This window comes from Prionailurus viverrinus, chromosome A3, assembly GCF_022837055.1.
Source record: "Prionailurus viverrinus isolate Anna chromosome A3, UM_Priviv_1.0, whole genome shotgun sequence".
Classification (NCBI taxonomy): Eukaryota; Metazoa; Chordata; class Mammalia; order Carnivora; family Felidae; genus Prionailurus; species Prionailurus viverrinus.
The window spans coordinates 114,886,363-114,898,979 of record NC_062563.1 but is presented as its reverse complement, the minus strand read 5'-3'; the positions used below and the strand labels follow the sequence as shown (position 1 = coordinate 114,898,979).

Genomic DNA, 12,617 nt, shown 5'->3' with positions numbered 1-12,617 from the left:
AGTCCATTAAATGGTCTCTGGAATGTTCTGACCCAAGCTGACAGCACACTCCCCCCCCCCCAACCCATCCTCTTTGCCAGCAAGTTTTTGCTCATCCTTTAAGTACCAACTTGTTACCTCCTATGCAAAAAATATCAATATTCCTTTTTACACATTAATGGCCATGCCTTCCCATTGCTCTACTGCTTATGCATCATGCATCTCTGCAAGTCTGTCTCATGATATATCCTCAAACCCTCTCCTTCCAAATTGGAAGCCATGGTTATGTAGCTTGGACATTAAATTTAAGTATATGTATTTAAAGATTTAAGAACCTCAGTGGGTGGGGCACCTGGGTGGCTCAGTCCCTTGAGTGTGGGACTCTTGATTTTCACTCAGGTCATGATCTCACAATTCCTGCAATCGAGCCCCACATCACCCTCTGTGCATAGAGTCTGCTTGGGATTCTCTCTCTCTCTCTCTCTCTCTCTCTCTCTCTCTCTCTCTCTCTCTCCCCCTCACCCCTGTCCCTCCTACCCTCCCACTCTCTCTAAAATAAAACAAACCAAACAAAAAACCTAGATGAGTTTGTAAACTTTGATAAGTGTATCAACAGACAGGGCCTTGTAGCGAATAGAGCCCTGAACTAGAAGTCAGGAGATTTGAGTACCCTCCATTAGGGTACTTATCTTTTCTGGCCTCAGTTGTCTCTCTCATAAATACACAAGTGTGTCTAGATGACAGCCCTAGTTTCTAGGTAGCAATTTACAACTTATCTTCTTTTTTATTATCCAGTCCAGCCCCCTTCCTTTCACACATGACTCTCAGGGATGATATATAATTCAGTCAAAATGTTATTACAATTACTTAATGACTAAAGACAACGCAATCTGGGGATCCTAGACCTCCAGAAATGTTCTTAGCTCTAATATTTTTTTAGAATTTGTCCAGTTAACAAAAACGGACGAAAGAAATAAAGAAAAGCCACAAGAGAAGACACGTCAAGTAAAAAATAACAGCCAAGAAAGCTGGGGAAACCTAGAGGTCCCACCAATTAGAAGTGAACTTCCTGTCCTTGGGTCAACTTCCGGAATCAACAATGGGGAGACCCAATCGGAACCTTCCTCCAGGAGCCAATGGGAAAGCACATTACAAAGAGCCAATCCAAGGGGCGCTGTCACTGTTATGGTCCTGTCAGGGCGCCGGCGTCGTGGTGTTTGGGCGGCCGCCACCTAAGAGACTTTGGTGGGGCAGACTCGGGGGCAGCTCGTCTCCGGCCTCGCTCCCAGCTTGCACCTCCCGGCTCGCGGGCCTCACCGTAGGGCGCGCGTGCGGGCCGGTGTCGCGGCCGCCTTGGGGCCTGGGCCCAGCCGCAGCCTCCTCCACCGCCGCCGGCTCGGAGGGGCCGCGAGATGCAGCCGCCGGGCCCACCCCCGGCGTATTCCCCCTCGAACGGGGACTTCACCTTTGTCTCTTCGGCAGACGCGGAAGGTGAGCCTGAGCCCCAGGTGGACGCGGGGTGCGACGCGGTGGGCTCTTTGTGGTGCCGAGGCGGTTGCGGCCGGGTGGGGACCGGCAGGGAGCCGCTTGGGGACTCGAGCCCTCTGCGCCTGCCCGGCCTTCCGAGGGGGCCTGAGTAGACGGAGGGCTTTGGGAAGGCGTCCCAGATTACTCACTTGGCTTCTGGCTCTCCCCACACCTCAGCGGGGCCCACGGAACCGTAAGATTTTATTTCTGCGATGACTTGCTGTTAATCAAAAAAGGAGTGGTCCAGTTGGCGAGGGTGGGTATGAAAGAATGAAAACGAGGTAGGAGAGCTGTGTTCCTCTCTTATTTACCGAGAGAGAACTTTATGCCGATGTTAGATTCGGCACTGCGAATACAAACTTCTTAGAGGAGTTCGTGTTTTGTATGGACTCCGATATCCTGCCTACGTCCCAGTTTTCCTCCTGTTGTGTAGTGTTTGACCTCAATATTCAGAGAAGCGGGCCCAAGTGTGTTTGGAAGTTCTTGTAATACAGTTAGGTGTCCCCAAGGGCATCTACGTATTTCCTTGTGCTGTTGTGAGGAAGCCGTTGTGCCGGAGAGATTTTTCTTTTTTTACATCGTAGGAAAGTTTTTCCTCCTTTTCTCTGTTCCTTACCAGACTCTTTCTGACCTGACTCTTTCTCTGCTAGTCGGCTTCGAATTTTAATTTTATTAGACTGTATACACCAATTATTTGCCAACGACTAGACTTACTGCCCTATATGAAAAAAAAAAAGTATGCATAAAGCTGTAGAAATTTCAATCTAGAGAGCCTAACGTTTGCTCAGAAATCTGATTTCAGAGTGCATCAGTTAGTATAGCTTATTTTCCTTTGTTTTGTTTTCCTTGTTTTGATTTCGCAGTGGCGTTGTTTAAAAAATAATATTGTAGTTTTGGTCGTAACTTAAAATGGAAAAAAAATTTTTTATTTATCGTGGAGAACATAGCTGATACATTTATTTCAAAGCTAATATGAATAGGGGCACCTGGGTGGCTCAGTCGGTTGAGCATCTGACTTCACCTCAGGTCATGATCTCACAGCTTGTGAGTTGGAGCCCCACATAGGGCTCTGTGCTGACAGCTCAGAGCCTGGAGCCTGCTTCAGCTTCTGTGTCTCCCTCTCTCTCTCTCTCTCTCTCTCTCTCTCTGCCCCTAACCCACTCGCATTCTGTCTCTGTCTCTCTCAAAAATAAATAAACATTAAAAAAATTTTTTTAAATAAATAAATAAAGCTAATATGAATATTTGGTGAAATACAGCAACCCAAAAGATTTCGATTTGTTTATACTTGGTAGCACAGTGCTTCGGGAGGAATATCAAATTTAATTTTCCAGACCTTAAAAACATGGCCTTTTGAATTGTTCAAAAATTTTGAATTATTGTTCAAACTCGTGTATTTATGTATATATGTTTCCTATCCTCCCCTGCCCCCGGGAATAACCTCTCTCTCTCTCTCTCTCTTTTTTTTTTTTTTTTTAACATTTATTTATTTTTGAGACTGAGAGAGAGAGAGAGAGAGCATGAACAGGGGAGGGTCAGAGACATAGAATAGAGGGAGAAACATATAGACATAGAAAAGAGGGAGACATAGAATCCGAAACAGGCTCCAGGCTCTGAGCTGTCAGCACAGAGCCCGACGCGGGGCTCGAACCCACAGACCGCGAGATCATGACCGGAGCCGAACGCTCAACCGACTGAGCCACCCGGGCGCCCCTGGAATAACCTCTCTTAAATACACCTAAGAAATCTAACAATGATACAACAAGCAAACCCTCTGACTCTGTACACGAAACCAAGAAGCCTGGAATAAGTAAACCTAACGGATATAAGGTTTATTCGAACTTCTCCATTTAGCCTTTTAAGGATACCTATGCTTCCTGGATACCGAGGATGTATAGACAAGGATAGATATATGTCTAATAATACCCTCAGGCATATAACATTGTACAGTTTAAATTTATAGAGTATTTTAAGCAAATAACTTGTTTGATCTTTATAAGAATTCTGCTGAGCTTCATTATTCTTGTATTCTGTCATGAAAATGAGGCTTAGAGAAGTTCAGTAACCTCTGCATGAAGGATCTGAATTAAGAGCTAGTGAAATTGTGATGCTGCTTTCTTAAATATTTTTATAAATTGAATAGTGTATCTGAAGAATAGTGTTAAGAGTCCTGGGTTTGCGTCCTGGTTTTGCCACTTACTGTCTATATGATATTGCCCAAGTCATTTAGCCTCTCTTAGTTTCAACTTTCTCATATACAAAATGGGAATTAATACACAGTGCTCAAATATTTTGCAAATGCACAGCACTTAGTACCGTATCTGGTGGAGTTAAGAGCTTGGTACATGTTAGCAATGCTGCTGCTACTTATTTTTCACTATTAACTGGCCCCACACTTAGTTTTTATTGTTCTCTAACATGAAAATTTGACTCTGTAACTCCAGGTCTTTTCCCTGGTTCTTAAGCATATTATGTAATTTCTTTCTTCTCCCTTTTCCTGCCTTTTCTCTAACCATGAGTATTTTCAGTGTACCTTCCTTCTAGATTCTGTCCAGGTCTTTCTTAATGATACCGGTCTACACTATTTATGCACACATATCCTTTGTTCTAAAATGTGCCTCACTCAGTGTTTGTCTCCACACCTATACATATCCTAGTCCCCAGGCTTCGAATGCCTTTCTGCTCCTTACCTGAAGTTGAGAATTAACACTGAACTGGCATGCTCATTCCTTGGGGAAACCTTGCTTAACTGTCCGTCAGAAACAGACTTCCCTGATTGTTTCTGTGTCCCAGCACCTGCCACAGAATCCAGACTATAAACATCAGAAAATAATTGTTGAAGGGATAAATGATTCTTCCTTTCTTTTATCTCCTATGACATTGATACTTGGGACTATAAAACTTAGCACATTTTGTATAGTGTAACTAAAAAACTGCTGGATTTAGAGCCAGCAGACTTCAGTTAAAGTCCTGAGCCTTATAGTAGTGATGTGATATCGGGCGAGTTACAGAGTTTCTATAAACTTCCGTATTGTCTTCTATAAAATGAAAAGCAAAGGGGCGCCTGGGTGGCGCAGTTGGTTAAGCGTCCGACTTCAGCCAGGTCGCGATCTCGCGGTCCGTGAGTTCGAGCCCCGCGTCAGGCTCTGGGCTGATGGCTCAGAGCCTGGAGCCTGTTTCCGATTCTGTGTCTCCCTCTCTCTCTGCCCCTCCCCCGTTCATGCTCTGTCTCTCTCTGTCCCAAAAATAAATAAACGTTGAAAAAAAAAATTTTTTTAAATAAATAAATAAATAAAATGAAAAGCAGGGACGCTGGCTGGCTGAATCATAGAGCATGCTACTCTAGACCTCGGGGTTGTGAGTTTGAGCCCCATGTTGGGTGCAGAGATTACTTATTTAAAAAAAATTTTTTTAATGAAAAATTTTTAATGAATAGCATACATAATGTGAGTTATTTAAAATGTGTATAAAAGCAAGTTCCATAAGTACAAGTTAAAAACGCATGAGCTATGTGTGAATCAGCCAATAAACGAGTAGTGAAACCCAGGCTGAATCATTCAAGTCTATGGTATAAAACTATATCCAAACGCAGTACTGAAATGCATGTGTATAAATGCAACAGTGTAATGATACCATTATGTATATGTAAAGTGTAGTATAGAAGTTTTTAGGGATCCTTTGACTTTATTTCGTATCAGATAAATAAGTAGTTCTTTGCCTGGTTTATGTCCTGAGCACTTAGTAATACAGAGTCTGCCTTAATCATAATTTGCATTTTAATAAGATCCTGCTGTGATTCATATGCACATTAAAGCTTGAGAAGCACTGATTTAGAATGTTATGAACGATTATGTCTCAAAAATAAATAAATGTTTAAAAAAAAATTTTTTTTTTTAATTTTTTTTTTCAACGTTTATTTATTTTTGGGACAGAGAGAGACAGAGCATGAACGGGCGAGGGGCAGAGAGAGAGGGAGACACAGAATCGGAAACAGGCTCCAGGCTCTGAGCCATCAGCCCAGAGCCCGACGCGGGGCTCGAACTCACGGACCGCGAGATCGTGACCTGGCGGAAGTCGGACGCTTAACCGACTGCGCCACCCAGGTGCCCCTAAAAATTTTTTTAAAAAAGAATGTTATGAATGATTAGAAGAGGAGGAAATTTTTTCTAGCTGTAAGATCACGGACAGTTTAATGGAGATGATAATTTGCCTAACTTTGAAGGATAGATAATGTTTTATATATATAGGATGGAATAAGTGCCTCCATGTGTTAGGGTCTGCATATGAGGAAGTCCCTGGCACCAAGAAATAGTCTAATAAGAGATAAATTTCATTGTACATAATAAATGCTATAGAAAGTATTGTTCAAAGGAGGAAGTGGTTAACTGCAGGAAAGGATCAAGGAAGTATTCGGGGACAGATCAGGTATATTTTGGAGGATAAGTAGGCGTTCTTCCAGTTGAAAGGGGAAAGAGCATTCACTTAAGAACTGTGCCAGTACAATACATGCTGGAGGCTGTCCATGTCTTATAGTTATTAATCTTCACAGACCTAAAACAATGCTGATTTAGACCATGAGCTTCTCAGGGTTAGAAGCTGCGCTTTTCTCATACCCACTGCCTAGCACTGAGCCCAGCATACAGCAGGAATTCAGTCAATGATGAATGAATGACCATGTGATACTTTTTGATTAAGATAAAGGTGTTGTGCTTCTAAAACTGAAGCCAGTACTAATTCAACAGAATTAAACAAGTAGTTGGAAAGTCATGAACACAGACAACTAAGCAAGAAAGATGATGTAAGCCACCGGATAGACATTTTCTCATCTTCATATTTTTGTACCTCTAAGTATCTTTGTATCTATATGGAAACATTCATCTTCCCTGCAAATCTTAAAGAAAAGGTTTCTTTCCTCTTTTCTAAAAGGATAACCCTCTACTAGTGCTTTTATGCTCATATCTTCTTGCCTTTTGTGGAACTTTTCTTTCTCTTCACTTTTTCTCTCTAGCATTTTCTTTCTTCTCTGTTTGTTACATCTCTACCATCACAGGTCCCCTCCTAAATTACAGGATTTTAAATTAAATTTTTAAGTAAAATTTTCACAGCCATACTATCTCTGTTATTTCCTGTTTCCTCAGCATCCAGAATCCCTACTCTTTGGCATTTTGCTTGCTTCCTTCCATCTTCAGCAGTGTTGCCCAGGGGGGAAGGTTCCATGACAACATAAATTTGACACATGACAAATGATGTGTTAACCTAAGGTAAACGAGTTTCCTTAATGTAGAACTCCCAGAGCCTTTGGGGCACCTGAGTAGCTCAGTCAGTTAAGCATTCAACTCGTGATTTTGGCTTAGATCATGATCTCACGGTTTGTGAGATCGACCATGTGATGGCCTCTGCACTGACAGTGCGGCGCCTGCTTTGGATTTTCTCTCTCCTTCTCTCTCTGTCCCTCCGTGCTTGCTCTCTCTCTCTCGAAAAATATATTTAAAAAAAATTTTTAAACTCAAGTGGGGGTTGTAGTATACAGGATTTTCCAAACTCAGTGAACACCAAAAGCCTTTTGTGAAGAGCATGTCACAGGATCCAGATTCTGCAGAATATGCATAAAGAAACACTTAACTTCTAAAGACAAGTTTGATTTTTACTTGATATTTTATACTCTTTTTTTTTTTTTTTTAATTTTTTTTTTCAACGTTTATTTATTTTTGGGACAGAGAGAGACAGAGCATGAACGGGGGAGGGGCAGAGAGAGAGGGAGACACAGAATCAGAAACAGGCTCCAGGCTCTGAGCCATCAGCCCAGAGCCTGACGCGGGGCTCGAACTCACGGACCGCGAGATCGTGACCTGGCTGAAGTTGGACGCCCAACCGACTGCGCCACCCAGGTGCCCCGATATTTTATACTCTTAACAATTTGTCCCCACTCTATCTTCTGCAGCTTTTGGAGATAAACTCTGCCTAACAGAAGCCTGCAGCTTCTATGCCTTTCTCCCTGCCATTTCTTTTCGTTGGAATGATTTCTCTTCTCATTCCCTTACTGCTGATCCCATTATCCCTCATAGCCAAATTCAGGTTCTACCTCTACATAGTCTTCCTGACCACCTCTCTAGTAACTTAGGCCTATTTACTCCTTTGGCTCCTGTGATCACTTGGCAATTTGCATTGTCATTTACCTACAGAAGAGCGTGTTTTACAGTACTAATAGGGTTTTATGTTACATGCTATCTAAATTAGATTTTTAAATTGAGATATAATTTATATACCATAAACTTCACCCTTTGAAAGCATACAATTCAGTGGTTTTTAGTTTATTTATAAAGTTGTGCATCCACCACCACTGTCTAACCCTAGAACATTTCATCACTTCAAAAAAGCAAACCTATACCTATTTTTAGTTATTCTCCATTGTCTCCCAGCCTCTGGCAACCACTAATTTACTTTCTGTCCCTATAGGTTTGGCTATTCTGGACATTCATGTAAGTGGGATAATATGTGACTTTTTTTGTCTGGTGTCTTTTACTCAGTACTCAAAGTAATGTTTTTAAGTTTCATCCATGTTGCAGCTTGTGTTAGTAACTGTTCCCTTTTCTGGATGAATTATGTTCCATTGTTTGGATATATAGTACTATCAATTAGATTGTAAACTCCTCAAAGTAAAAACAAACAAACAAACAAACAAAAACTCCTCAAAGTATCTCACTTTTTTTATATCACTGTCAGGGCATTAAAGAAATAAGCTAAGTAATTCATAAATATTTATTGATAGATTAATTGATTAATATTGAAAACAGGGAAGGTACTAAAGTGAAAGTGACTTAATGTTTGTGATATAGTTCCTCTTGGCAAAGGGCAGAAACTTGTCTCTAGTCTCTTTCACTTTTTCAATATTGAGTTGGTCATCAACTATTTCAGACTAGCTCCAGAATAACTGTATAATGAATCTATTCTTCCTCCTCTACTGACACTGCCTTAGTTTGAGCTCTTACCATTTCTCATCTATACCGTAGCCTCCTGACCATACTCCCCTGTGCAAATCTCTCCCCTGTTAAATCAGTCTTCCATTGTGTGACCAAGATTATGTTTCCAAAATACAAGTCCAATTTTGTATGTTTGCTTTATTAAAAGCTTTTAATGTCATTTATTGATTTAAACTCTATGGAGCTATTTTCCCTTCCATTCATTAATTAACTCAACATTTGTTGAACTACATATTTGTTAGTTGCCTACCATATAGGTCAGGCATTGTTATAAGTATTGGGGAGATATGTTCAAAACAAAACTACAACAAAAACACTTAGTTCTTGCCATCATGGAACTTACAGATATTAAATAATCACACAAATATATTATTATAAACGCTGTGAAGGAAAAGTCCAGAGGACTATGAAAGGAATCTAGTCTGGGAGATGAAGGAAAATTTCCTGAAGCAAGTATATGAGAACTGAAGAATGGGTGGCATTTAATTATGTGATGTTGGAGAAAACAGCTTGGTACAAAGTTTCTGAGATAAAGGGGATCCTGGTTCATTCAAAGAACTGAGAGGCTTAGTGTGGCCAGAGCACAGATGGGGAAGGGCAGAAAATTGTTCTGGGGAAGTAGGCAGGGTGCATAGAGATTTTTGGACGTGAGCTAAAAAAAGCCGTGGAAGGCCACTGAAGGATTTTAACCAGGAGAGTGAAGGAATTGCATTTTACAAAGAATCTTCTGGCAGGGCGCTTGGGTGGCTCAGTCAGTTAAGCGTCCGACTTCAGCTTAGGTCATGATCTTGCAGTTTGTGAGTTCGAGCCCTGCATCTGGCTCCATGCTGACAGCTCAGAGCCTGGAGCCTGCTTTGGATTCTGTGTCTCCCTCTCTCTCTCCCCCTCCCCCACTTGCTGTCTCTCTCGCAAAAATAAACATTAAAAATTATTTTTTTAAAAAATCTTCTGGCTACAATTCAGAGAATGGATTGGAAGAAGACAAAGACACGAGTGACTAGGGAGAAAGCAGTCAGTAGACCATTATAGTCATGCAGGCAGGAGTCATAGTTTTCTATAGCTTGTGCTGGGAGTAGAAATGGAGAACAGTGGGCAGGTTCAAAAATATTTAGAGGTGAAAGTAACAATTTAATGGTGGATTGGATGGAGCAGGGAGCATGTGAATGAAGAAAATTGTCGAGGATAATTGAACTTCCAGTTTATCCAGCTGGATGGATAATGGTATCATTCACTGAAAGAAACTAGAGGAAGACCTTAGATATCAAGAATGTAGTTTTGGAATATTGAATTTTAGGTGCTTTGGACATAGTTAAAAAGAAACATTAAGCTGATAGTTGATTATATAAGTTGATATAAGAAGACTGGGCTCAATTTTTGCTTTTTGAGCTCAGCCTTCTTCAGTCTTCTTACCCCCAGTTATGGTCTGAATGTTTGGGTCTCCCTAAAATTCATTATATTGAAATCCTAATGCCCAATGTAATAGTATTAGGTGGGGATTTGGGGAAGGTACTTAGGTTATAATGGTGGAACCCTGATAAATGGGAATAGTGCTGTTAATAAAAGATTCCACAGAGCTCCCTATTACTCCCTACTCCTGTATGTGGGTACAAGGAAAAGTCTGTAAGGCAGAAGAGAGCCCTTACTTGATTCTGTTGGCACTCTGATCTTAGACTTCCAGCCTCTAGAATTGTGAGAAATCCATTTCTATTGTTTATAAGGCACCCAGACTATGGTCTTTTTGTTATGGCAGCCTGAACAGGCTAAGACACTCCTATATAGGAATCATAGTATCTACAACTTACAGTACAGTATTGTAATCACTAAGTTGTAGCCATAATAATCCAATAATTATCAGTGTTCTTTTGAGTAAATGATAATTCTTTTAGTTTATTTATATATTTATTTGAGAGAGACAGAGGCAGTGTGAGCAGGGGAGGGGCAGAGAGAGGTGGGGAGAGAGAATCCCAAGCAGGCTCCTCGCTGTCAGCATAGACCTCGACATGGGGCTTAAGCTCACATACTGTGAGATCATGACCCGAGTTGAAACCAAGAGTCGGACACTTAACCAACTAGCCACCCAGGAGCCCATGAGTAAATGATAATTTTTTGTCAAGGTGGCCAAACGTTTAGCCTACTCTTTGTGTGAAGATCCCCCTCCCCAGAAAGGATATTAAGTTTGATACAAGTTAGTAGTGTAGACAAAGGAATTGTTAGTTTCTTTTTTCTAAAAACTTTCTACTTTAACAAAAAAAATCATATCCACGTAGATATTATCACAAGTATACAATAGGCTAATGAAGTGTAATACATGGCATATAATGGGTGTGCAAGAATAGCTTCTCTTCCCTGTTTGAAAGTTGAGGGTCACCTGGGTGGCTCAGTTGGTTAAGCGGCCAACTTTGGCTCAGGTCATGATCTCACGGTTTGTGACTTCGAGCCCCGTGTTGGACTCTGTGCTGACAGCTCAGAGCCTGGAGCCTGCTTTGGATTCTGTGTCTCCTCTCTGCCCCTCCACTGCTCATGTTCTGTCTCTCTTTCTCTCTCTCTGTCAGAAATAAGGTAAACATTAAAATATTAATAAAGTTGAAACTGACTTCTTAAAAATTTTTTAAATTTATTTTATTGAAAACATTTTTAAACATTTATTTATTTTTGAGACCTAGAGAATGAGTCAGGGAGGGGCAGAGACGGAGAGAGGGAGACACAGAATCCGAAACAGGCTTCAGACTCTGAGCTGTTAGCACAGAGCCCAACGCGGGGCTTGAACCCACAAACTGTGAGATCATGACTTAAGCTGAAGTCAAATCCTTAAATGAATGAGCCACCCAGGTGCTCTGAAAATGACTTTTTATATTTATTTATATATATATATATATATATATATGAAATTTATTGACAAATTGGTTTCCATACAACACCCAGTGCTCATCCCAAAAGGTGCCTTCCTCAATACCCATCACCCACCCTCCCCTCCCTCCCACCCCCCATCAACCCTCAGTTTGTTCTCAGTTTTTAACAGTCTCTTAGATGCTTTGGCTCTCTCCCACTCTAACCTCTTTTTTTTTTTTTTCCCCTTCCCCTCCCCCATGGGTTCCTGTTAAGTTTCTCAGGATCCACATAAGAGTGAAACCATATGGTATCTGTCTTTCTCTGTATGGCTTATTTCACTTAGCATCACACTCTCCAGTTCCATCCACGTTGCTACAAAAGGCCATATTTCATTTTTTCTCATTGCCACGTAGTACTCCATTGTGTATATAAACCACAATTTCTTTATCCATTCATCAGTTGATGGACATTTAGGCTCTTTCCATAATTTGGCTATTGTTGAGAGTGCTGCTATGAACATTGGGGTACAAGTGCCCCTATGCATCAGTACTCCTGTATCCCTTGGATAAATTCCTAGCAGTGCTATTGCTGGGTCATAGGGTAGGTCTATTTTTAATTTTCTGAGGAACCTCCACACTGTTTTCCAGAGCGGCTGCACCAATTTGCATTCCCACCAACAGTGCAAGAGGGTTCCCGTTTCTCCACATCCTCTCCAGCATCTATAGTCTCCTGATTTGTTCATTTTGGCCACTCTAGCGTGAGGTGATACCTGAGTGTGGTTTTGATTTGTATTTCCCTGATAAGGAGCGACGTTGAACATCTTTTCATGTGCCTGTTGGCCATCTAGATGTCTTCTTTAGAGAAGTGTCTATTCATGTTTTCTGCCCATTTCTTCACTGGGTTATTTGTTTTCCGAGTGTGGAGTTTGGTGAGCTCTTTATAGATTTTAGATACTAGCCCTTTGTCCGATATGTCATTTGCAAATATCTTTTCCCATTCGGTTGGTTGCCTTTTAGTTTTGTTGGTTGTTTCCTTTGCTGTGCAGAAGCTTTTTATCTTCATAAGGTCCCAGTAATTCACTTTTGCTTTTAATTCCCTTGCCTTTGGGGATGTGTCGAGTAAGAGACTGCTACGGCTGAGGTCAGAGAGGTCTTTTCCTGCTTTCTCCTCTAAGGCTTTGATGGTTTCCTGTCTCACATTTAGGTCCTTTATCCATTTTGAGTTTATTTTTGTGAATGGTGTGAGAAAGTGGTCTAGTTTCAACCTTCTGCATGTTGCTGTCCTAAAAATGACATTTTAGCC

General features: G+C 41.2%; 1 protein-coding gene across 1 annotated transcript in view; it reads left to right on the top strand.

The window, feature by feature from the left end:
* Positions 1–1,158: 1,158 nt before the first annotated feature.
* Positions 1,159–12,617, top strand: part of YIPF4 (Yip1 domain family member 4) — a 31,040-nt gene continuing 19,581 nt past the window's right edge. Inside the window, exon 1 of the mRNA XM_047853254.1 lies at positions 1,159–1,470. Within this exon, the coding sequence (XP_047709210.1) occupies positions 1,392–1,470 (79 nt within the window). The 5' untranslated portion in view covers positions 1,159–1,391. The remainder of the gene's footprint in view (positions 1,471–12,617) is intronic.